At 44.5% G+C, this 21,947-nt stretch overlaps 1 protein-coding gene and 1 long non-coding RNA gene across 9 annotated transcripts in view; one reads left to right on the top strand and one right to left on the bottom strand.

Moving 5' to 3' along the window:
* YAP1 (Yes1 associated transcriptional regulator) overlaps positions 1-8,400 on the bottom strand; it is a 128,476-nt gene extending 120,076 nt beyond the window's left edge. For 2 of the 8 annotated variants that reach the window (XM_070473675.1, XM_070473678.1), the window contains exons 1-2: positions 7,981-8,396; positions 4,958-5,208 (exon numbers count right to left, since the gene is read on the bottom strand). In XM_070473675.1, the coding sequence (XP_070329776.1) occupies positions 4,958-5,208; positions 7,981-8,298 (569 nt within the window). In that variant the 5' untranslated portion in view covers positions 8,299-8,396. Of the gene's footprint in view, positions 1-4,957; positions 5,209-7,980 lie in introns of all 8 variants that reach the window. The other 6 variants (XM_070473679.1, XM_070473676.1, XM_070473673.1 and 3 more) reach the window with 5 other exon arrangements.
* LOC110128546 (uncharacterized) lies at positions 8,019-15,897 on the top strand. Its single transcript, XR_011490064.1, has 4 exons — positions 8,019-8,109; positions 9,366-9,547; positions 12,578-12,682; positions 12,841-15,897. It is a non-coding gene; the product is annotated as an uncharacterized lncRNA (long non-coding RNA).
* Positions 15,898-21,947: the final 6,050 nt, after the last annotated feature.

Raw genomic sequence — 21,947 nt, 5'->3', positions numbered from 1 at the left:
ATTTTCATGAATAGATTACATTTAGAGCTTACATCTTCCCCAAAATCTCAAGGTAAAAAGAAATTCAGAGTCATACCAGCATTACTATCTTGGGATGCTAATTTATTTTCCCAACTACAATATTTATTTCCCAACTTTTCTATATTACTAATGAGGACTGATCTCAGGGTTTCAAAAACTTTTTAAAGTTTCAACTATTTGACTCTCGTCCAGGTTTTTTTCTACAGTTAACATGAAGCTTCAGGGGAGAAATATTCTAATGTTACTTTTTAAAGAAAATTTGCCTACCATCTTGCAGCTAATTGAGCTTGCTGCAGTTAAACTTCTAGTTTAAGAAAGGTCAAGTATCTGTCTCAGTTCACATTGACAATACTCATTATGTTTAGGAAAGTAAGTTCTATGTTCTATTTATTGTCACACTCACCATCTTCCGACTGTTTTTTCCCTACCACCATATTCAGCACTTTCGCCTGCGTTTTCCTGCCTAAACCTCTGAGGCACCGCAGGTCATTCTTCCCAGGTGCCCACCCACTGAGCTGAAGGAAGCATTTCTCCTGAGAGCTGCTTTCATCCCTCTCCACTCAGCCAGCGAGACAGACGGGCAGGCTGGCCACTCCCTCAGACAGGCAAGTAACTCTGTTCTGGGAGTTTTGACACTAAAGTATAACTGACTTACAATATTATATTAGGGAAATACTTTGTGACTGCAATTTCAACTGTTTATGGGCTCATGTCCCCACCCCCTCTCTTTTCTGGGTTTTGTTTTTTTGCAGCTTAATCAACAGTTAAGGGCAATATCACAGGCCTTCATTTTTAAAGGAAAATCATCTGGGTTACATTTGATATAGCAAGAAACCAAACAAGCAGATTAGCTTCTCAATAAAACTTCCTTTTAAAAACACCTAATATTTATTACAGTAGCAATACACATTATATGTGTTCATAGTCTTCTACTGGGTGTTTGGGACAAGATGCAAGATCAAATTATTATAACAAGAAACAATTTAACTGATAATAGTCTCCTTTAACTGATACATGTTTGAAGTAGCTTTACTTAGCTAGTGGAACATTCATTTCGAAAACAAGATAAGGGTCAAAAAAAAAAAGACTCCAATCACTTCCAGCAATTAACAACACCTAGAAGGCAAGTTCATTTAATGTTGGAATATGGGCTAATTTCTATGCTGTGGAATGTCAAAAATCTCTGAAAAGATACATTTTATTTTATTTTATTTTTTTTTTTTTTTAATGCATGTGTTTTTTATTTATTTATTTTTTTTTTTTTATTGGCTGATTGATCATTTTTTTTTTTTTTTTTTTTTTTTTTTTTGTTGGAGGCTAATTATTTACAACATTGCAGTGGTTTTTGTCATACATTGAAATGAATTAGCCATGGATTTACATGTATTCCCCATCCCGGTCCCCCCTCCCACCTCCCTCTCCACCCCATCCCTCTGGGTCTTCCCAGTGCACCAGGCCTGAGCACTTGTCCCATGCATCCAACCTGGGCTGGTGAAAAGATACATTTTAAAACTGTGAATCAAGATACTCAATATAGTTGTTAATAAAATCACAGCCACAAGAAACCTTGAGTCTTCAAGGTTTAAAAACAGAGTCCAGTTATTTAGAAGATGATAAAAAAAAAAACAGAAATGAAACAAAATGACCTCTTAAAAATGAGAAGATTATTAAAACAATGAAAATCTACACATTTTTAAAATCACTGGATGGAACCCTATATGCTACATTTTACATAAGTTCTTTGTATGTTATAACAGTTACAGAGCATCAGAGTCAATAAAACAAATAGGAGAAGTAAGAACACTCTTGTAACCAGAGATATAGAATTCTAATTCAGGAAGTTATTCAGCAGCTTATAAAGAAATAGGAAGTTGTTGACCAACTACTTGAAGAACTATTTCCTGTAGGAAAACTGTAAGACAGATGAAGAAAGCAGTAATTCTCAAAGCAATAAAAGAATTCTCTTAAAGCTCAATACACAATTTTGAAGGAATTAGTTTTAAACAGTAAACTCAGTAGAACAAATATTATACCTAATATGCAGACTAAACTTTAAAAAAAAATACTTCACAGTCTTACCAGAACCTGAATGTGTGTCACTGATAAAATAGCTAGGAGCATACTTCCACCTTATCACTTGCCAACCTAAGGCACAAGTCTTCTCCAGAAAATCTCACTGATGGAGGCAGGGCTTTAAAAATCCCAACAGTTGCCTGCCTGCAATCCTTCAGTAGTTATGCTGCCTTGAAACAATAGGATGGGCCAACTAACTTCAAAGTCATTTATCTAATGTCACAAGACAATAATCAGTGGCTTCCAAAGTAAATGTTTCTAAGTTTTAAATTATATCATCTTGCAAATTTGGACCATTTATGGTCAGATTTCTCCATGCCAAGTGTGTATTTCAACACATTATATACTTTGTAACTTAAAATTAGTGCCAACAAGTATGTAAAAAAAATGTATAGTAAGGTACAGCTTTCACTGTTGAAATGAGTGTGAAGTCTCTAACTAATTTAAATCTTCATTCACCATCTAGCCAGCAATAAGAATCTTCTTTAGACACAAGAGGAAAGTACTGCTGACTGCAAAGAGACCTTGACTTTAAAATATCAAACCCAGAATAAAAATGAACTTTGATAATTAACAACCCGGCTCCAAAAACTTCATTTATTACCTTCAACTCTAAGTCAAGGCAGATACTAATCTCATTTCCTGTGCAATACACAAAAATAAGTTGTTGAAGACAACTCACATGCCCCACGATATCATGGAAATAGCCACCAACTGGATGTGAACTAATCTTTGTATAACTCTTCTCCAACTTACACCCTGCTCATAAAGCAGATCCTTTAGAAGATACTAAATTTGTAAGTCCACATCCATTTTCCACATCCAGTGCTTAGGGGCCCTCTCTGTAATTCCTGATGTGTACCAACTAACCCATGATTTTGCTGACTTTTACTAACCAAGATCCATCCATAAGGGGACACCTTTTTATTTCTGAAGGTTTGATGTGAGCCAAATATTCCTTGGGAGTCAAAAATCTTCATGATTCTTATCACATAATAAATCTAACTTTACTTCCAGTGAGAATCTCTCAAAAATCTTGAAAAACAATCATGCTAATCTATCTTCTTTCCCGTTTTTCTTTTCCGTGGCATAATTTTCCGACCTTTTTCTCCTGGTTTACCTTCGCTAGAGGCTCCCTTGAGTGGGGTGTTTGGGGTGGGGGGTGTACATGTGTGTATCTTTTGTTAATCCACCTTTGAGAGAAACACTTTCTCAAAGAAAGCAGCACTGGGAAGCTTTAAAAAATAAAATACAGAACATTTCAGGTCAAAACAAAAAGATCGTTAAATGTACATACATAAAAATGTAGGCAGATGTCACCTCAAAGCAATTATTACAAGACACAGAGACGAAAAGGGGAGCATAAATGTTGCTCTTTAATCACAGACTTTCAGCCATAACATCAGCCAAAGGAGAGAGGCAAGCCGGCTATTAAACTGTTTAAAACTCTCCCCAGGTCAGCGTGCGACCCAGCAGGGAGAGGTTCAGAAAAGTACAGCCTTTCTTTTTCCTAACAACCTGGTTTGTTTCCACTCCTTTTCCCTTCAAGGCACATCCCTCACAGCGAGCAACTCTTTCAACCATTTACTGGGGACGTCTGCTTCAGAACAAATGATCTTGCTCATGCAGATGAGTTTGCCAGACTTGTGTGTACCTTCCAGTCTCAGGCGCTTTATTGTTCTGGTTGAAACCTGACCCTCTGAAATGGATACTGGGACACCAGAAAACGATTTAAAAAAGAAAAAAGTTGCAGGAAAGGGGGGCAAAAAACTGCAGAAACTTTTCAAGATCAAACTTTTCCCTCTGCTTTTCTCCTAAATAAGCTTGTCACAAAACTGTATCTTACACTGAAAGTTAACAACCTGCCCTGAAAGCCAATATAAAATATTAAGATATACAACAAAACAGTATTATTATTATTGTATTATCTGAACTAATGAATAAATGTTACATTTGCCTTGGGAGGAGACTGTCAAAGACAGATGTCAATCAAAACTTGGATTGTTTTTTATTTTATCATCTCAACATGATTGAACAGAACTAAGCAACTTTTTGAAAATATCAATTTCAGCCTATAATTACTTGTAGGAAACATTCTGTATATACTTATGCCAAAGAAGCCAAATAAGAATATTAGAGTCTTATCCATAATTTCAAAGTGAGAGGAGACAAAAGTCTACTTTGATCTTTTCAGCGTCAATGAAAATCTGCCATTTTGTTAAACACACAAAAAATTAGGCTGAGAAAAACAAATAACCCAATAGCCTTGTTTCCGTCTACCCAGAGAAGAGGGATTCTATTTTGAAGACCTGCTGGCTCAAAAGAAGTTTGCCATTGAACTACTGTATATCAAATATGAAAAGCGTATTTCTCTTTGCTTTTTGAAGGAGAAAATGACAATACACATCAAACTGTAGCTAAAGGATCCGTCACCTCATACCTAAAATACTGTAAAATCAGATTTCCAGGGAAGTCCTACCTATTTTTATAGTTCTTTTCTACCAGTAAAATGTTTAAAAAGGTAAGTAGTGCCGTACGAACTTATAAAACTATGCCAGCCTCCTAATTCTCACAATTTGAAATTCTTCACGGGATCCTTTCAGTTCTGAGCTAGGCTAATTAACAGGTTTGGCACAAACTCAAAATGAGAACATCCTAACTGCCACAAAAAAAGTTTAGTAAGAGGCTATGAGCCAGGAATCCATAAAGCTTTCAAAATATTACCCAAAGAAGGTATTTAGGTCATACTATCCTGGAAAAAAAAGAAATTATGGAAGAGATCACTGAGCTTGACATAAACATTAAGGAAAATTAATCATATCTTGGTAACAGAAAAACGATCTCCCACCCTTCTCCCACTTACTTTAAGAAGTACCTCTGACCGGAAGATGTCTTCGCCATCTCCCAGCCGGCTGGCAGAGGCACATCGTCAGGGATCTCAAAGGAAGACTGTCGAAGGTGCTGAGCGGCCGGTGCGGCGGCCGGGCCGGGGACCACTCCCGTGGGGGTCAGCGTCCCCGGAGACACGGCCCCCAGCTGCAGGGACGCGGGGGACGAGTGAGCCCGCACGTGCTGCGGAGTGAGCGCCCCGGCGGTGCCCGCGTCGGTACTGGCCTGCGGGAAGGTGGAAACAAAGACTTCTTAAGACACGTTCTCAAAGAGAATCCTTGCAAACTTCTTCAATAGATATTTGGTTGCCATGAAATTCTAAATACCAAAGGTAAATTTCAACATTTAATGTCTAACACAGAGGAATACAGGTTGCAGATGGATACTTTTAAATGCTGAGGTAAACGCCAAGGCGGATGTTTTTCCAAGGTCTGAACTGTTTTAGGTATAAACAAAACCCAAAGAATAAAATGACTATGTACTCCCCACCTTTTTTCAAAACTAAGTTTTACGTAATGGTTTTTTCCTAAGCCAAGCCCTAAACACAAGACAGGTGTCATTTTTTTTCTCACCATGGACAAATGTCATCAATACAGCAACCATCAAAATTTATACAACTTTTAAGAACTACAAAAGATCCAGAAACATCCAAATATTCTTTAAAAGCCACCTAATGAATGAAATATAAACCCACCATATATTTGTACCTAGATGATAAAGATGTCAACAATGTAACTACAAGGTAACTTAAGAATTTACGTACTTACATATTTACAACTGTGTAGCAGCAGAAAGCCTCCTGAACTCAGACCCTAAAGATACGGGTTCCAGTCCAACCTGGCTAGTGTGACACACGGGACAGTATCTTACTCTCTGAGCCTCAAGTTTCCTCATTTGTAATAGCTTTTTTTTTTTCCCACGATGGAAAAATGAGGCAATAAATGAACTTATATTCAAACATTCAATAATTTGTGAACAACAGTATTGACAACCCATATTCATACTATTCATAAGCAAATAGTTATTTAAATTCCTTAGAGTTAGGGTTTGATTATCAAAAAGTTAGAATTTCCCAGATTGATACAGCCAAGGAAGACAGACTGGAAGCAATCAGCAAGGGCATCTATGCCTTGATGTTAAATCATATACATTCTGAGTTTCCAATCAGAATAAACTGGAATTTAGGACTCATTAGCATAAATAAAAGTCAAACTTACAGATGCACACCACTTGGTCAACAAACACATTAAAACAAACAAAACTAGTAAATTCTGAATATTATGAATCCATAAACTGCTGAAACAAACTTTCATGCAATCACTTACTAGAATAGGCACACTTTTCATTGGCAATTCTTTTCGGGTTATAGATGCCACAAAATGGGGAATTCAGCCTCCTATGGGTATTATACTTTCGAAACATATTAACTAGCGGCATAGCTGTGGAGACGGTGGGGTGCAATGCCAACACGCATTTTTACCCATGAGTCTGGAAAGTCATTTCCAGGGGTAAGAGAAAGAAGCATCCCTAAGTCTGCTACTTTTTTTGTTTGTTTGTTTTTTGATGTCTACTTCTTACAAACTGAAATGTTTAGGGCAAGCAGCTGAACTGCTTTTCCTTCCTCTCCCTTAACCCAGGTTTTTGTCAGCAGGTTAAGCGAGTTTTTCTGAGTTCCCAAACCCCCTGGTCTGAGGGAGAAGAACTTATCACAGGCCTGCAAATAGGAGGGGCGATGGGAGTGGGGGCGATAAGTGTTCTTTCCGCTCAAGTTACAGCCGAGTGGACTAACTTCATCGCAGTATTTGGAAAACCAATTAACTTTTGGGCAAAGTTCCTATGCTGAAGTTTAGCCTGAAGCAAGTTCTTTTTTTAAAAAGGAAGGACAGAAAGAAAAATCTCCCCTAAACAAATCTGGGACCGATCGGAATGTTAACACTTTTATGATACACAGTTGCACTTCAATGCTGGATCACGTTGACCAAACAATCGAACGCTGTGTATGTGGAACAGCCATGTTCATATCCTCAGTAAGAATTAAAGAGCAATGGCGAGCCTCGAATTAGTCATCGCTTCCCAAACATTAAGTTCTAATCACAGCTGAACTAGGCAGGACTCGGCCTGTGAGTCAACCTGCGGAGCGTTATCAAAGGCTTGTGTTAAACCCCAGGCGCGGTGCAACCCAGCCCAGGGCCCGCGCGCCGTGCAGATGTGGCCCATTTAAAAGCATTTCAGCGGGCTGTAAATAATCGTCCGCCGTGGGGAAGCCAGCACGTGAGCCCACTGCGTTTCGGGGGAGAGTGAGCCTGCGCGAGCTGCAGAGCGCAAGGGGGAAGGGCCGGGGTGAGAGCGCCCAACTCCATAAACAACTTCCAGGAAAGTCTGGATCCTGTGCTCGGCGAGCGCCGGGGCCGCGAGGAGGAGAACTGCTCCCGGGAGGGGGCGGGGGACAAAGAGCCCGGGACCGCCCGGGCCGGTTCGAGCCCCGGCCCTGCTCCACGCTGGCCAACGAGGGCACGATTCCGTGCCTCCCCGGGAGACGGGCGGGGGGGGGGGGGGGACCGGGGGGCCCCGGAGGAGAGGGGGCCTGGGGCGCGACTCCGCCCGCGGAGGCCAGGGCCGCCCCCGTCCGCGGCCAGGCGGCGGGAGCGGAGGTGCGGGGCGCGCGCGCATTGTGCGAGCCCCCCGCTGCCCGGCCGCCTCGCCCGCCCCTGCCTTCCCCCCCAACTCCGCCGGGAGCCCGCGGGGGAGGAAAGAAGTGAGCGGGCAGAGCGCGCCCCCGGGGGCTGCAGCCGCGGAGAGAGGATCCCGGGGGGGGGGGGGACAAATCTCGGCCTCGGACTCCCGAGGAGCGCGGCGCCCTGGCCGGCCCGCCTCTGCGCGCGCCCATCCCCGCCCCGCCGGCGCCCCCGGAGCCCGCACCCCACGAGCGCCCCCGCCGGAGCCCCCGAGCCGGGGGCCCGCCCGGCGGGGAAGCGGGGAGACGGGCGGCGCGGTTACCTGTCGGGAGTGAGATTTGGGCTCGGGTGGCTTGAAGAAGGAGTCGGGCAGCTTCCGGAGCCTCATGGGCACGGTCTGCGGCACGTTGGCCGTCTTGGGGTTCATGACGGCGTTGAAGAGCGCCTCCAGGTCGGTCTCCGAGTCCCCCCGGACGTGCACGATCTGGTGGCCGGCGGGGGGGGCCTGCGGCGCCGCCGGGGGCCCCGGGGGCGCGGGCTGCCCGGGCGCGGACGGCGGGCCCTGGCCCTGGGGGGCCTGCGCGGGCGGCGGGCCCTGGCCCTGGGGGGCTGGCGGTGGCGGCGGCGGCCCGGGATCCATGGCTCCTGCCTCGCCCGGCGGGCGCGGGCTCCGCCCGGACGGCCCGGCTCGACGAGCCGCGGCGGGGGAAGCGGCGGGCGCGGCGCTGGCCTCGCGCTCAGGGCCGGGGGCTGCGCCGCGGCCCCGCAGCCCCCGCCCCGCGCCCGGCTCCGCGGGCCTGCGGCGCGTCGGGAGGGGCCGCCGGAGACCGGGGCCCGCGGCGCCCGCGCTCGCTCCCTCGGCCCGGGCTGCGGCCACACGGCCCGCGCCGCTCCCCTCCCCCTCGCCCGGTTTCCTCTCCTTGTTCCTTCCTTCCTCCCTTTCTCTCCCCCGGCGGCGGCCGCTCCCGACTGAGACGCAAACTCGCCTCGGACGCCAAAACTAAAGTTGGGAGACGCGCCCGCCCGAGCGGCCGCGGCCCCGCCTCCTCGCGGCGCTTCCTTCCTCTGCGCGCCCGCCCGCGCCAGATGCGCAGGGAAACTTTCCCCGGCGAGGGCGCCGCATTCCTGCGGACTCCGGCCGCCGCCGCCCCGCCCGCCCGCGCGCCCGCGCGCCCGGCCTCCGCGGGGCCTCGCGGAGCCGCGGCCGCGGCCGGGAGCGTGCCTGGCCCCCCGCGCCCGGGGAGTGCCGGCTCGACGACGCGCGCGGAGCCGGTCCAGGTCGGAGCCCCGGCTCCGCTGGGAGCGCGGGCGCCCTGGGCTCAGGGGGTCCGGCCGCCTCCCGCCCGCCCTCGGGAGCGGCTGCGAGGCCGCCCCTCGCCCCTCGATGCCGGACAGCTAAGGCAGAAAGGAGGCGGGCGGGGACGGCGGAGTCCACGGACGCCCGCCCCGCGTCAGCCCGACCTGACCGACCGGAGTGCCCATGTGGGCTCACGGCGAGGGTGGACCTAAAATGGTACCCGTAACACACATTGACTTAATAAGGATCCATTTTTTTGGTAAAAACATGAACTTGATACTTCTTAAACATGCAAAACCCGCTTGAAACCAGTTTTGTGATTTGAAGCTTAAAGACTAAATCTGTGACTCGGTCTAATTTACTAAATAACCAAAAAATTGCCTTTGTTTAAAGTGAAAACTTTTTTTTAGTACTCAGATTTGCAACATAGTCGTGAAAACTTCAACGGCGAAGAAAGTCCACGCTTAACTGCAAGTTAACTCTGTGTACCTGTCTTATCCTCGACGGGATGGGAGCCTACCTTTCTTTGTTACCCCGTGCCTGGCACCTTAACTTTCACTTTGGGAAAGCTGACCGAACAAGAAGTAAATGGGTGAGGAGCTCACGCCATGCACCGGGTTCTCTTTGTGGCGGTGTCTTGCATGCAAGGAGTCCACTTGAAATCACTCAAAAGCCACGAAAATGTGTTGGGGTTTTTGGTTTGTTTGACCGCGCTGCTTGCGAACTTGTGCCTCCAGCAGTGGAACCAGGGAGTTCACTGGAGTGCCAGGGAATTTTCCAAAAATTTGTTTCTTGTTTCATACAGTCTGATTTTAAAAGCTGCTTTACTGAGATATCCCATTCCATAAAATGTGTCCATTCAAGCAATCCAGTATGTTTCGTATATTCACAGGGCTATGCAACATCACTCTGATTTTAAATCCACTAGTTCATTATATAGAAAAACTAGCTTCTTGTTTTAAAGATTGTGTCTGCAATGCTAGTGAAACAGATGTGTAAATAGGATTAAACAAGAAAAGGTCCCATGAGAAAAAAAAGAAAAACACCTTTTCCTCCAGCCAGACCAGTCAGTTCAGTTCAGTCGCTCAGTCGTGTCCAACTCTTTTAGACCCCATGGACTGCAGCACGCCAGGCTTCCCTGTCCTTCGCCAACTCCCGGAGTTTACTCAAACACATGTCCATTGAGTCAGTGATGCCATCCAACCACCTCATCCTCTGTCCTTCCCTTCTCCTCCCACCTTCAATCTTTCCCAGCATCAGGGTCATCAGGGTCTTTTCCAGTGAGTCAGTTCTTCACATCAGGTGGCCAAAGTATTGGAGTTTCAGCTGCAGCATCAGTCCTTCCAATGAATATTCAGGACAGATTTCCTTTAGGATGGACTGGTTGGATCTCCTTGCTGTCCAAGGGACTCTCAAGAGTCTTTTCCAACACCACAGTTCAGAGGAAGCTGTATTACGTGGTGTGGTGGGGTGGGCCAGGGAAAGAGGCCTCAGGCCCTCCAAGATTTTAAGGCAAGTTTCTAATCAACTGCTCTGGATTCCACTTTCATGTGAAGAAAGGGATCTGCCTCCATGATGCCCATGACTGCTTTTATATTTATCCCCACTCCATCCTCAAATGAAGCCTTCCAGGTGATGTTAATAGTAAAGAACCCACCTGGAATGCAGGAGGCATAACAGACATGGGTTCAATTTCTGAGTTGGGAAGATCTGGAGGAAGACATGGCAACCCACTCCAGTATTCTTGCTTGGAGAATCCCCATGGGCAGAGGAGCCTGGAGGTTACAATCCATGGGGTTGAAAAGAGACACAACAGTGACTTGTCATGCACATCCCCAAATGTCAAGTGCATTTAACCACAAATTTATAAGTTCTGGAGTTACAGATATTTGAATTCAGATCCCAGATCCACCATTTACTATCTCTGTGACATTGGACAAGTGACTTATTTCCTATTCTTTAATTTCTTTAATGTTGGGGTCAGGTAATGACACCTACTGCATACGTTGAGACAAATGAGTCAGTGGACATAAATAAGTATTAATACTTAGCCCAGCTTTTGGCATGTGGTGAGATCTGCATAAACATCAGCTCTCATCACCCTGTGTTCACAGACTACTCACGGCCTCTCCTTTGCCACAGCGCTCCTTGGGACACTGCCGGCAGCCCCTTCCTCTCACATCTGATAATCAATCCACACACACAAAGCCTTTGCACACAAACTATGCATTAAGTTTTTCAACTAAAAAAAACTTTTTAAGAACCAAAGTGGTTGAAAACCTGGGATTGTAATGCAAGTTGTCCCTTCACTAGAGTATTTATTACTATGAACACTGTAATTAAAGGGCTTAGGGTACAGCCAAGGTTGCTTTGTTCAGTATTGTTTCACCTGCTGTTCAATTGAGAACAAAATTACTTTGATAAGTGGATTTAAAGGCTGTCTGGAGTGATGTTATGTTCTGTAAGCACCTCTGTAACATCAAGATTTTGTAATTCAGTATTCCTCATTATAAATTTCAGTCACAGGTCAGCAAGGGATAAAGATAACCTGAATTCAACCCTTCGTCCCCTCTGTTCCTCTGCAGCTCCACTTTTAGAGCGATAATTAACCCAAGGCTCTTTGAGACAGGGAGTTGCCTTCTTCACACACAGACCCACAGGTATCCCGGATCATTTTCCACACCTGTGTAGATCACTCTCTGAGAAGACTAGTCTTTCAGCGCTTGCCCTCCCAGCTACAAGTGACCGTCTTCTCCACTTCACTCTAGCTATCTGCATCTATGTCCACACCCCACCATCATCCAGAAATACTCTGATTGTGTGATCAAACTGTATTATACTATTCCCTTAATTATTCATACCTCATTTACTATTAACCTCTGTCTTTTCTACCAACCTATCACTCCTGTTTTCACTTGTTTCCCAATTCAGTTTAGAAATTGTAACTCATTTCTTCAGCCTCTATAATCATCTGTGTCCTCAAGTTTATTGTATTTCAGTAAGCTGGACCTATTAAACTGGATTAATCCGGTCATCTGTCTTTTCCATTCTAATACCTGAGGCTGATAGAGGTCCTGGGCTCCATATTCATTAAAATCCTCAAATGAAACTTGTGACAGTCACAGCAGTCAGAATGGCCATCATCAAACATTCTACAAACCGTAAATGCTGGAGAGGGTGTGGAGAAAAGGGAACTCTCTTGCACTGTTTGGTGGGATGTAAATTGATACATCCACTATGGAAGACGGTATGGAGATTCCTTAAAAAAAAAAAAAAAAAACTAGGAATAAAACCACCATATGACCCAGCAATCCCACTACTAGGCATATACCCTGAGGAAACCAAAACGTGTGACAGTTTCTCCAAATGAAGTTATCCTGTCATCCCACAGATATACCTATGCAATTACAAGAAAGCATTCACTAGAGAACTTAAACTTTGTGCTTTTACTAAATGATATCATCTGTAGTGCATTATGAATTAATATTTTAAGTAAATTCTGTAATTACAGGATGAACAGCACAATTTATTGTGTAGTAATGATTGTGTGTCAGTTATTAATTTGCGACGTGTAAGGATTTGAAACATACTCTGATTTCGTAACCCTCTCTTGGCATTTCAGCATGCTCAGATATACAGGGGGGCTTGAAAAGAGGAAGTGTCCAGCCCTCTTCCGCTCAGCCTCCAGAAAGCCTGCTGACACTCTGGTTCCTGGGAACAGCTGGAGGTAATCTCACAGGCTAGTAGATTGGTTCCCCTCCACATTCATAGACCCTAACCATGTTTCCTTATGTCCACAGTCAGCTTCTCACTCATGTGATATTCTAAGCTTTGCCACTCTCCTCTTCATGTTTACTCATCATCTCCCCTCCGCCTGCCTTTCAGAAAATCACATCACCTCCAGCTGCTCAGGGAATGGAGGCCACCATGCACAAAAGACCTAGAAGTCTTCCCCTGAACCTCAGATATGCAGGTAACACCACCATTATGGCAGAAAGCAAAGAGGAACTGAAGAGCCTCATGATGAAAGGGAAAGAGGGGAATGAAAAAGCTGGCTTACAACTCAACATTCAGAAAACTAAGATCATGGCATCTGGTTCTGTCACTTCATGGCAAATAGATGGGGAAACAATGGAAACAGTGAGAGACTTCATTTTCAGGGGCTCCAAAATCACCACAGATGGTGACTGCAGCCATGAAATTAAAAGACACTTGCTCCTTAGAAGAAAAGCTATGACCAACCTAGATAGCATATTAAAAAACAGAGACACTAGTTTGCCAACAAAGTCCATCTAGTCTAAGCTGTGGTTTTTCCAGTAGTCATGTATGCATGTGAAAGTTGGGCCATAAAGAAAGCTGAGTGCCAAAGAATTGATGCTTTTCAACTGTGGAGAAGACTCTTGAGAGTCCCTTGGACTGCAAGACAATCCAACCAGTCCATCCTAAAGGAAATCTGTCCTGAATATTCATTGGAAGGTCTGATGCTGAAGCTGACACTCCAATTCTTTGGCCACTTGATGCAAAAAACTGACTCATAGGAAAAGGCCCTGATGCTGGTGAAGATGCTGAAGGCAGGAGAAGGGGATGACAGAGGATGAGATGGTTGGATGGCATCACTGACTTGATGGACATGAATTTGAGTAAGCTCCGGGAGTTGGTGATGGACAGGGAGGCCTGGTGTGCTGCAGTCCGCGGGGTCGCAAAGAGTTGGGCACAACTGAGCGACTGACCTGAACTAAACCTTCAGAAACATGTATACAACTGCACAAGACCTTCTCTCCACAGGTACATTTTTGGAACAAGCAGTCTACTTGCCTGTTCTTCACTTCCTCACCTTTTGATCATTGACCCTTTGACTCAACCCATCTGAAACTGAACTCTTCACCCCTACCCTCCTCCACCTTATACCACACACACACCCTCCCAAGCCACATCCTCCTTCTGATTCACCGTCTCAGTTAATGGCATCAGGATGCACCCACTTGATCAAACCAGAAAATTGAGTGTCCTCTTAATCACCTCCCTGTCACCATCCAACCGGTTAATACATGTGATTTTCTTTGGCATCTTTGAAAGCCTACTGCCCAGCTCCAGGTCTATTTCCACTTAGACTTCACTTCCCATCCCTTTGTGCAGAGCTCCCCAGATCGTGTCCCTGCTTCTAGTTTTGCGTGGTTCCATCAGACATCTATTCTGACTCTAGTCACTCCATCAGTGATTTTTCCAGTGTGCAGGTCTGATCAAGACAAATTCAGCTCCCTTGGCACAGTATGTAAGGCCCTTTGCTCCTCTCCTCCTCTGAACTCTTAAGCTCACTTATATAAGTTCTGTTTTCCAGGCTTACTGAACCACTTACGGTTCCTTGAATAAGCCATTTGCGCTCTCAGCTTTGACCTCTGCAGGTGCTGCTCTTGCCATTTGGAACATTTTACTCCCCTTTTCACCTGATTTCCCTTAGTACTTGAATTGCAAAGCTTCTCAATGGGAAGCCCTCCTTGGCTCTGCCCTTCTCACTGGCCTCCACCCCACAGCAGCTGAGAGGTGTCTCCTCTGGGCTCTCACAGAAGCTGCCCACCACTTCCATCATGGCTTTTCCCATAGTCATAATGTTTGTGTGTTTCTGTGTCCCTAACACCACTCTGGGAGCTTCTACAACAATATCTCCCATCTCTTTATTCTTGTGCCAGTCAATGCTTAACAATAGACATTCAATAAAAAGAAGGAGGGGAGAGAGGTAGGGAGGGATCCCAGAGCTCCAGAGTAGTGATTTGGGTTTGCTGCCCTGACTCTGATTGTGAAAATTCAGTCTCCACAGAACATACAGATGTTTCTGTATCATATACCTCCACGACTTACAACATTTAATAAATGCCAGTGAATTTGCCTGGCTTTTCAAATGTTCTTGATGGAATGAAAGGAACAGTTAACATGCCAGACACTGTGCTAAGTCATTTAATCCTTATAACAACTCTTTAAAATTAAAAATTCAAGTTAAAAGCAACCTGTTACAGATGAGGAAATAGAGGCAGAGACAAGCCAAAGAGCTTGCCAAAGTTGTACTGCTAGTAGATGGTAGAGCTGCATTTGAATCTTCAGTTTTAAGTCCAGAACGCAAACTTGCCATCAGGCATATTACATTTAATTTCAGGTAATTCAAAAGGATTATTGACAAATTTATACATATAGAAAGGTAAGTGGGTATAGGCACCCTGTCAATATATTTCAAATAAATATAAAGAAATATTTATTTCTATTGACTAATAAATGCTAGTTTAAGGTTATAAAGTCTTAGTGTTAAATGTCAAGGACAATCTGGATTGATATTCAGGAACTCCAACGAAAAGTGTAAAGAGATACAACCTTTTGTCCCAAAGGAGATGTTTGGAAACATTTTACTGAACAATATACTTTTAGGGCTTTTCATACCATGAGGGACATAGATTACCTCGGTTCATGAGAGTCTAACTTAAGAGTTCACAGGAAGGCGAAGGAAACGGTTCTAGTGCGTGGAGTCGGATATCATGGAGCATTATACCTTGATCAGGATTCTTGTCCTTGTAGCCCTAACCTTATGGTGTGTGTGTGGGGGAGAGAGGACAGGACTCTAAATCTTGCAGAATCCATCACTCTCTATTTGTAAATTCTCTATCATAGTGACCTGTACTCAGCTTCTCTTTGGTCTAAAACTGGAGAACTCTTTTCTTCCATCTCTTCCTCATGATTTCTCTTCACTCATAGCTTCAATAGCTTCAAAGCTTCTCCTTTTCCCCTTCTATTTTTGGATTTTCCTACTGGTGTGCTAACTATATGAGTGGATGAAATTCAGATGAAACTTTTGTATAAGTACTTGTAGAGTGATGATTTTGTGCCAGGCATTGGTAGTAATTGGTATAATGATGCCTATTTCATGGGATAATAAAAAAATTAAATAGGAAGTATAAATGAGTTTTTTATTATTGCATCATCAGTATGAAGAAGATCCAAGATTTAGTTGACTTGGAATAATTCAGTACAGTTCAGTCACTCACTCGTGTCCAACTCTTTGTGACCCCATGTACTGCAGCATGCCAGGCTTTCTTTTCCATCACCAACTCCCAGAGCTTGCTCAAACTCATGTCCATTGACTCGATGATGCCATCCTACCATTGCATCCTCTATCAACCCCTTCTCCTCCTGCCTTCAAAATTTCCCAGCATCAGGGTCTTTTCTTATGAGTCAGATCTCCCCATCAGGTGGCCAAAGTATTGGAGCTTCAGCTTCAACATCAGTCCTTCCAATGAATATTCAGGACTGATCTCCTTGAAGATTTGGACTTCAAATCTGGACTGGTTTGATCTCTTTGAAGTCCAAGGGACTCTCAAGAGTCTTCTCCGACACCACAGTTCAAAAGCATCAATTCTTCTGCACTCAGCTTTATGGTCCAACTCTCATATGTATATATGACTACTGGAAAAAACAATAGCTTGGATTAGATTGACCTTTGTCAGCAAAGTAATGTCTCTGCTTTTCAATATACTGTCTAAGTTGATCATAGCTTTTCTTCCAAGGAGCAAGTGTCTTTTAACTTCATGGCTGCAGTTGCCATCTGCAGTGATTTTGGAGCCCAAGAAAACAAAGTCTGTCACTGTTTCCATTGTTTCCCCATCTATTTGCCATGAAGTGATGGGACTGGATGCCATGATCTTAGTTTTTTGAATATTGAGTTTTAAGCCACCGTTTATACTCTCGTCTTTCACTTTCATCAGGAGGCTTCTTTCGTTCCTCTTCACTTGCTGCCGTAAGGATGGTGTCATCTGCATATCTGAGGTCATAGATATTTCTCACAGCAATCTTGATTCCAGCTTGTGCTTCATTCAGCCAGGCATTTTGCATGATATGCTCTGCATATACAGCCTTGATGTACTCCTTTCCCAGTTTGGAACCAGTCCATTGTTCCATGTCCAGTTCTAACTGTTGCTTCTTAACTGGCATACAGATTTCTCAGGAGGCAGGTCAGGTGGTCTGGTATTCTTATCTCTTGAAGAATTTTCGACAGTTTGTTTTGATCCACACAGTCAAGGCTTTGGGTAGTCAATAAACCAGAAGTAGACATTTTTCTGGAACTCACTTGTTGTTTCTATGATCCAGTGAATTTTGGCAATTTGATCTCTTATTCCTTTTCTAAATCCAGCTTCAACATCTGTAAGTTCAGTTCATGTATTGGTGAAGCCTAGCTTGGAGATTTTGAGCATTACTTTGCTACTGTGTGAGATGCATGCAATTGTGCAGTAGTTTGAGCATTCTTTGGCATTGCCTTTCTTTGGAATTGGAATGAAAATGACCTTTTCCAATCCTGTGGCCAATGCGGAGTTTTCCAAATATGCTGGCATATTGAGTGCAGCACTTCCACAGCATCATCTTTTAGGATTTTCAGTAGCTCAGCTGGAATTCCATCACCTCCACTAGCTTTGTTCGCAGTGATGCTTCCTAAGGCCCACTTGACTTCACATTCCAGGATGTCTGGCTCTAGGTGAGTGATCACACCATCGTGGTTATCTGGGTCATGGAGACATTTTTTGTACAGTTCTTATGTGTATTCTTGCTACCGCTTCTTAATATCTTCTGCCTCTGTTAGTTCCATACTGTTTCTTTTATTGTGCCCATCTTTGCATGAAATGTTCCCTTGGTATCTCTAATTTTCTTGAGGAGATCTCTAGTCTTTCCTATTCTATTATTTTCCTCTATTTCTTTACATTGATCACTGAGGATGGCTTTCTTATCTCTCCTTGCTATTCTTTACAACTCTGCATTCAAATGTGTATATCTTTCCTTTTCTCCTTTGCCTTTCACTTCTTTTCTCAGCTATTTGTAAGGCCTCCTCTGACAATTGTTTTGCCTTTTTGTATTTATTTTTCTTGGGGATGGTCTTGATCACTGCCTCCTGTACAATTTCATGAACCTCCATCCATAGTTCTTAGGCACTGTCTATCACATCTAATCCCTTGAATGTATTTGTCACTTCAACTGTATAATCATATGGGATTTGATTTAGGCCATACATGAATGATTTAGTGGTTTTCCCTACTTTCTTCAATTTTAAGTCTTAATATGGCAATAAGGAGTTCATGATCAGAGCCACAATCAGCTCCCGGTCTTGTTTTTGCTGACTGTATAGAGCTTCTCCATCTTTGGCTTCAAAGAATATAATCAATCTGATTTCGGCATTGACCATCTGGTGATGTCCATGTGTAGAGTCATCTCCTATGTTGTTGGAAGAGGATGTTTGTTATGACTAGTGCATTCTCTTGGCAAAACTCTGTTAGCCTTTGCCCTGCTTCATTCTGTACTCCAAGGCAAACTTGCCTGTTACTCCAGGTCTCTCTTGACTTCCTACTTTTGCATCCAGTCCCCTGTGATGAAAAGGACATCTTTTTTGGGTGTTAGTTCTAGAAGGTCTTGTAGGTCTTCATAGAACTGTTCAACTTCAGCTTCTTCGGTGTTAGTGGTTGGGGCATAGACTTGGATTACTGTGATATTGAATTGTTTGCCTTGGAAAGGAACAGAGATCATTCTGTCGTTTTTGAGACTGCATTCAAGTACTGCATTTCAGACTCTTTTGACTGTGAGGGCTATTCCTTTTTTCTAAGGGATTCATGCCCACAGTAGTAGATATAATGGTCATCTGAGTTAAATTCACCCATTCCAGTCCATTTTAGTTCACTGATTCCTAAAATGTCAATTATCACTCTTGCCATCTCCTGTTTGACCACTTCAATTTTCCTTGATTCATGGACCTAACATTCCATGTTCTTATGCAGTATTGCTCTTTACAGCATCAGACCTTGATTCCATTACCAGTCACATCCACAACTGGGTGTTTTTTTCACTTTGGCTCCATCTCTTCATTCTTTCTGGAGTTATTTCTCCACTAATCTCCAGTAGCATATCGGGCACCTAACACCCTGGGGAGTTCATCTTTCAATGTCATATCTTTTTGACTTTTCATACTGTTCATGGAGTTCTCAAGGCAAGAATACTGAAGTGGTTTGCCATTCCCTTCTCCAGTGGACCACGTTTTGTCAGAACTCTCCACCGTGACCCATCCATCTGTGTGGCCCTACATGGCATGGCTCATAGTTTCATTGAGTTGGACAGGGCTGTGAATCATGTGATCAGTTTGGTTCATTTTCTGTGACTGTGGTTTTCATTCTGTCTGCCCTCTGATGGATGAGGATAAGAGGCTTATGAAAGGTTTCTGATGGGAGGGATAGGCTGTGGGGGGATCTGGGTCTTGTTCTGATGGGCAGGGCCATGCTCAGTAAGTCTTTAATCCAGATGGAGGACTAGAGGGATGTGTGCCCCTCTTCTCCTGCAAGAACTCCAAAAATGCAACTCACTGCTGAACACCATCAATAGGAGAATGTTGGATCCCACCAAAAAAAGATACCCCACATCCAAGGCCAAAGGAGAAGCCCCACCAAGACAGTAGGAGGGGAGAGATCACATTTAGAATCAAACTCCATCCCCACCAGAGACACTCGGAGGGCTCAAAGAAAACTTTGTTTGCACCAGGACCCAGAGACCCCACAGAGACTAAGCCAGACCTGCCTTTGAGTGTTTGAGGGTCTGTGGAGGTAGGGGTCAGCAGTGGCCTGCCACGGGGACAGGGGCTCTGGGTGCAGCAGACTTGGGAGGCAAGGTGTGAGAGCCCCACCATAGAGCCGCTGAGCAGATGACCCACAAACTGGAGAATAATTACACCAAAGAAGTTATTTCACTGTTACAAAAGTTCTAGGACCCATAACAGATTTCCCAACCTGGGGATCTGGGAAAGGGACTGAGAACCCCCTGGGAATTTGACTTTGGAGGCCAGTGGGATTTGATTGCAGAACTTCCACAGAACTGGGGAAACAGACTCTTGGAGGGCACAAGCAAAACCTTGTGTGCACCAGGACCCAGGAGAAAGGAGCACTGACCCCACCAGAGACTGAGCCAGACTTGCCTGTGAGTGTCCAGGAGTCTCTGACAGAGACATAGGTTGACAGTGGTCTCCCGCAGGGTCAGCGGCACTGAATACAACAGTCCTGACACAAGCCCTTTTGAAGGAGGTCGCCATTACAGCCATTACCCCTAACATAGTTTGGCCTCAGATCAAAAACAGGGAGGGAACACAACCCCACCACCAACAGAAAATTTATATAATTGCATGAGAAGAAATTAAGGCACAGCTTTCAGGAGAAATTTCTACTTGACCTGATGTTGTTGTGGTTGTTATTCAGTTGTTAAGTTGTGTCTGACTCTTTACAACCCATGGACTGTAGAAAGCCAGTCTCCTCTGTCCTCCATTGTCTCCTGAGTTTGTTCAAATTCATGTCCACTGAGTCAGATATGCTGTCTAACCATCTCATCCTCTGCCACCCTCTTCTCCTTTTGCCTTCAATCTTTCCCAGCATCAGGTTCTTTTCCAATGAATCATCTCTTCGCATCAGGTGGCCAAAGTATTGGAACTGCAGCTTCAGCATCAGTCCTTCCAATTAATATTCAGGACTGATTTCCTTTAGAATAGACTGGTTTGATCTCTGTGCAGTCCAAGGGACTCTCAAGAGTCTCATCCAACACCACAGTTTGAAAGTATCGGTTCTTTGGCCTTCAGCCTTCTTTATGCTTTAAGTCTCACATCCGTACATGACTACTGGAAAAGCCATAGATCTGACTAGAGAGACCTTTGTCAGAAAAGTGATGTTTCCGCTTTTTAATCTGCTGTCTAGGTTTGTCATAGTTTTCCTTCCAAGGAGCGAGCATCTTCTAATTTCATGGCTGCAGTCACTGTCTACAGTGATTTTCATGACTACAATCACTGTCTGCAGGAGCCCAAGAAAATAAAAGCTGTCACTGCTTCTACTTTTATCCCTTCTATTTACCATGAAGTGATGGTACCAGATGCCATGGTCTTAGTTTTTTGAATATTGAGTTTCAAGTAAATTTTTTCACTCTCTTGTTTCACCTTCATTAAGAGGCTTTTTAGTTTTCCTTCACTTTCTGCCATTAAAGTGGTATCATCTGCATATCTGAGGCTGTTGATATTTCTCCTGGGAGTCTTTATTCCACTTTGTGATTCATCCAGTCCAGCATTTAGCATGATGTACTTTGCATAGAAGGAGAAGGAAATGGCACCCCACTCCAGTACTCTTGCCTGGAGGATCCCATGGACGGAGGAGCCTGGTAGGTTGCAGTCCATGGGGTCGCTATGAGTCAGATGCGACTGAGCAACTTCACTTTCACTTTTCACTTTCATGCACTGGAGAAGGAAATGGCAACCTACTCCAGTGTTCTTGCCTGGAGAATCCCAGGGACTGGGGACCCTGGTGGGCTGCCGTCTAAGGGGTCGCACAGAGTCAGACACAACTGACGTGACTTAGCAGCAGCAGCAGCACTCTGCATAGAAAGTTGCTCAGTCATGTCTGATTCTTTGTGACCCCATGGACTATACACTCCATGGAATTCTCCAGGTCAGAATACTGGAGTAGGTAGTCTTCTCCTTCTCCAAGGGATCTTCCCAACCCAGGAATCGAATCCAGGACACCCACATTGCAGGTGGATTCTTTACCAGCTGAGCTACAAGGGAAGCCCAATAATACTGGAGTAGGTAGCCTATCCCTTCTCAAGTGGATCTTCCCAACCCAGGAATCGAACAGGGGTATCTTGCATTTCAGATGGATTCCTTACCAACTAAGCTATCAGATAAACTGAGGTGAAAAGTGAAGTCGCTCAGTCGTGTCTGACTCTTTGCAACCCCATGAACTGTAGCCCACCAGGTTCCTCCATCCATGGGATTCTCCAGGCAAGATAAGATAAACCTGTGGCAAACCATTCAATATCACAGTAATCCAAGACTATGCCCTTACAAGTAATACTGAAGAAGCTGAAGTTCAATGGTTGTATGAAGACCTACAAGACCTTCTAGAACTAACACCCCAAAAAGATGTCCTTTTCGTCATAAGGGGCTGAAATGC

This window comes from Odocoileus virginianus, chromosome 10, assembly GCF_023699985.2.
Source record: "Odocoileus virginianus isolate 20LAN1187 ecotype Illinois chromosome 10, Ovbor_1.2, whole genome shotgun sequence".
Classification (NCBI taxonomy): Eukaryota; Metazoa; Chordata; class Mammalia; order Artiodactyla; family Cervidae; genus Odocoileus; species Odocoileus virginianus.
This window is presented reverse-complemented; position numbering and strand designations above follow the sequence as displayed.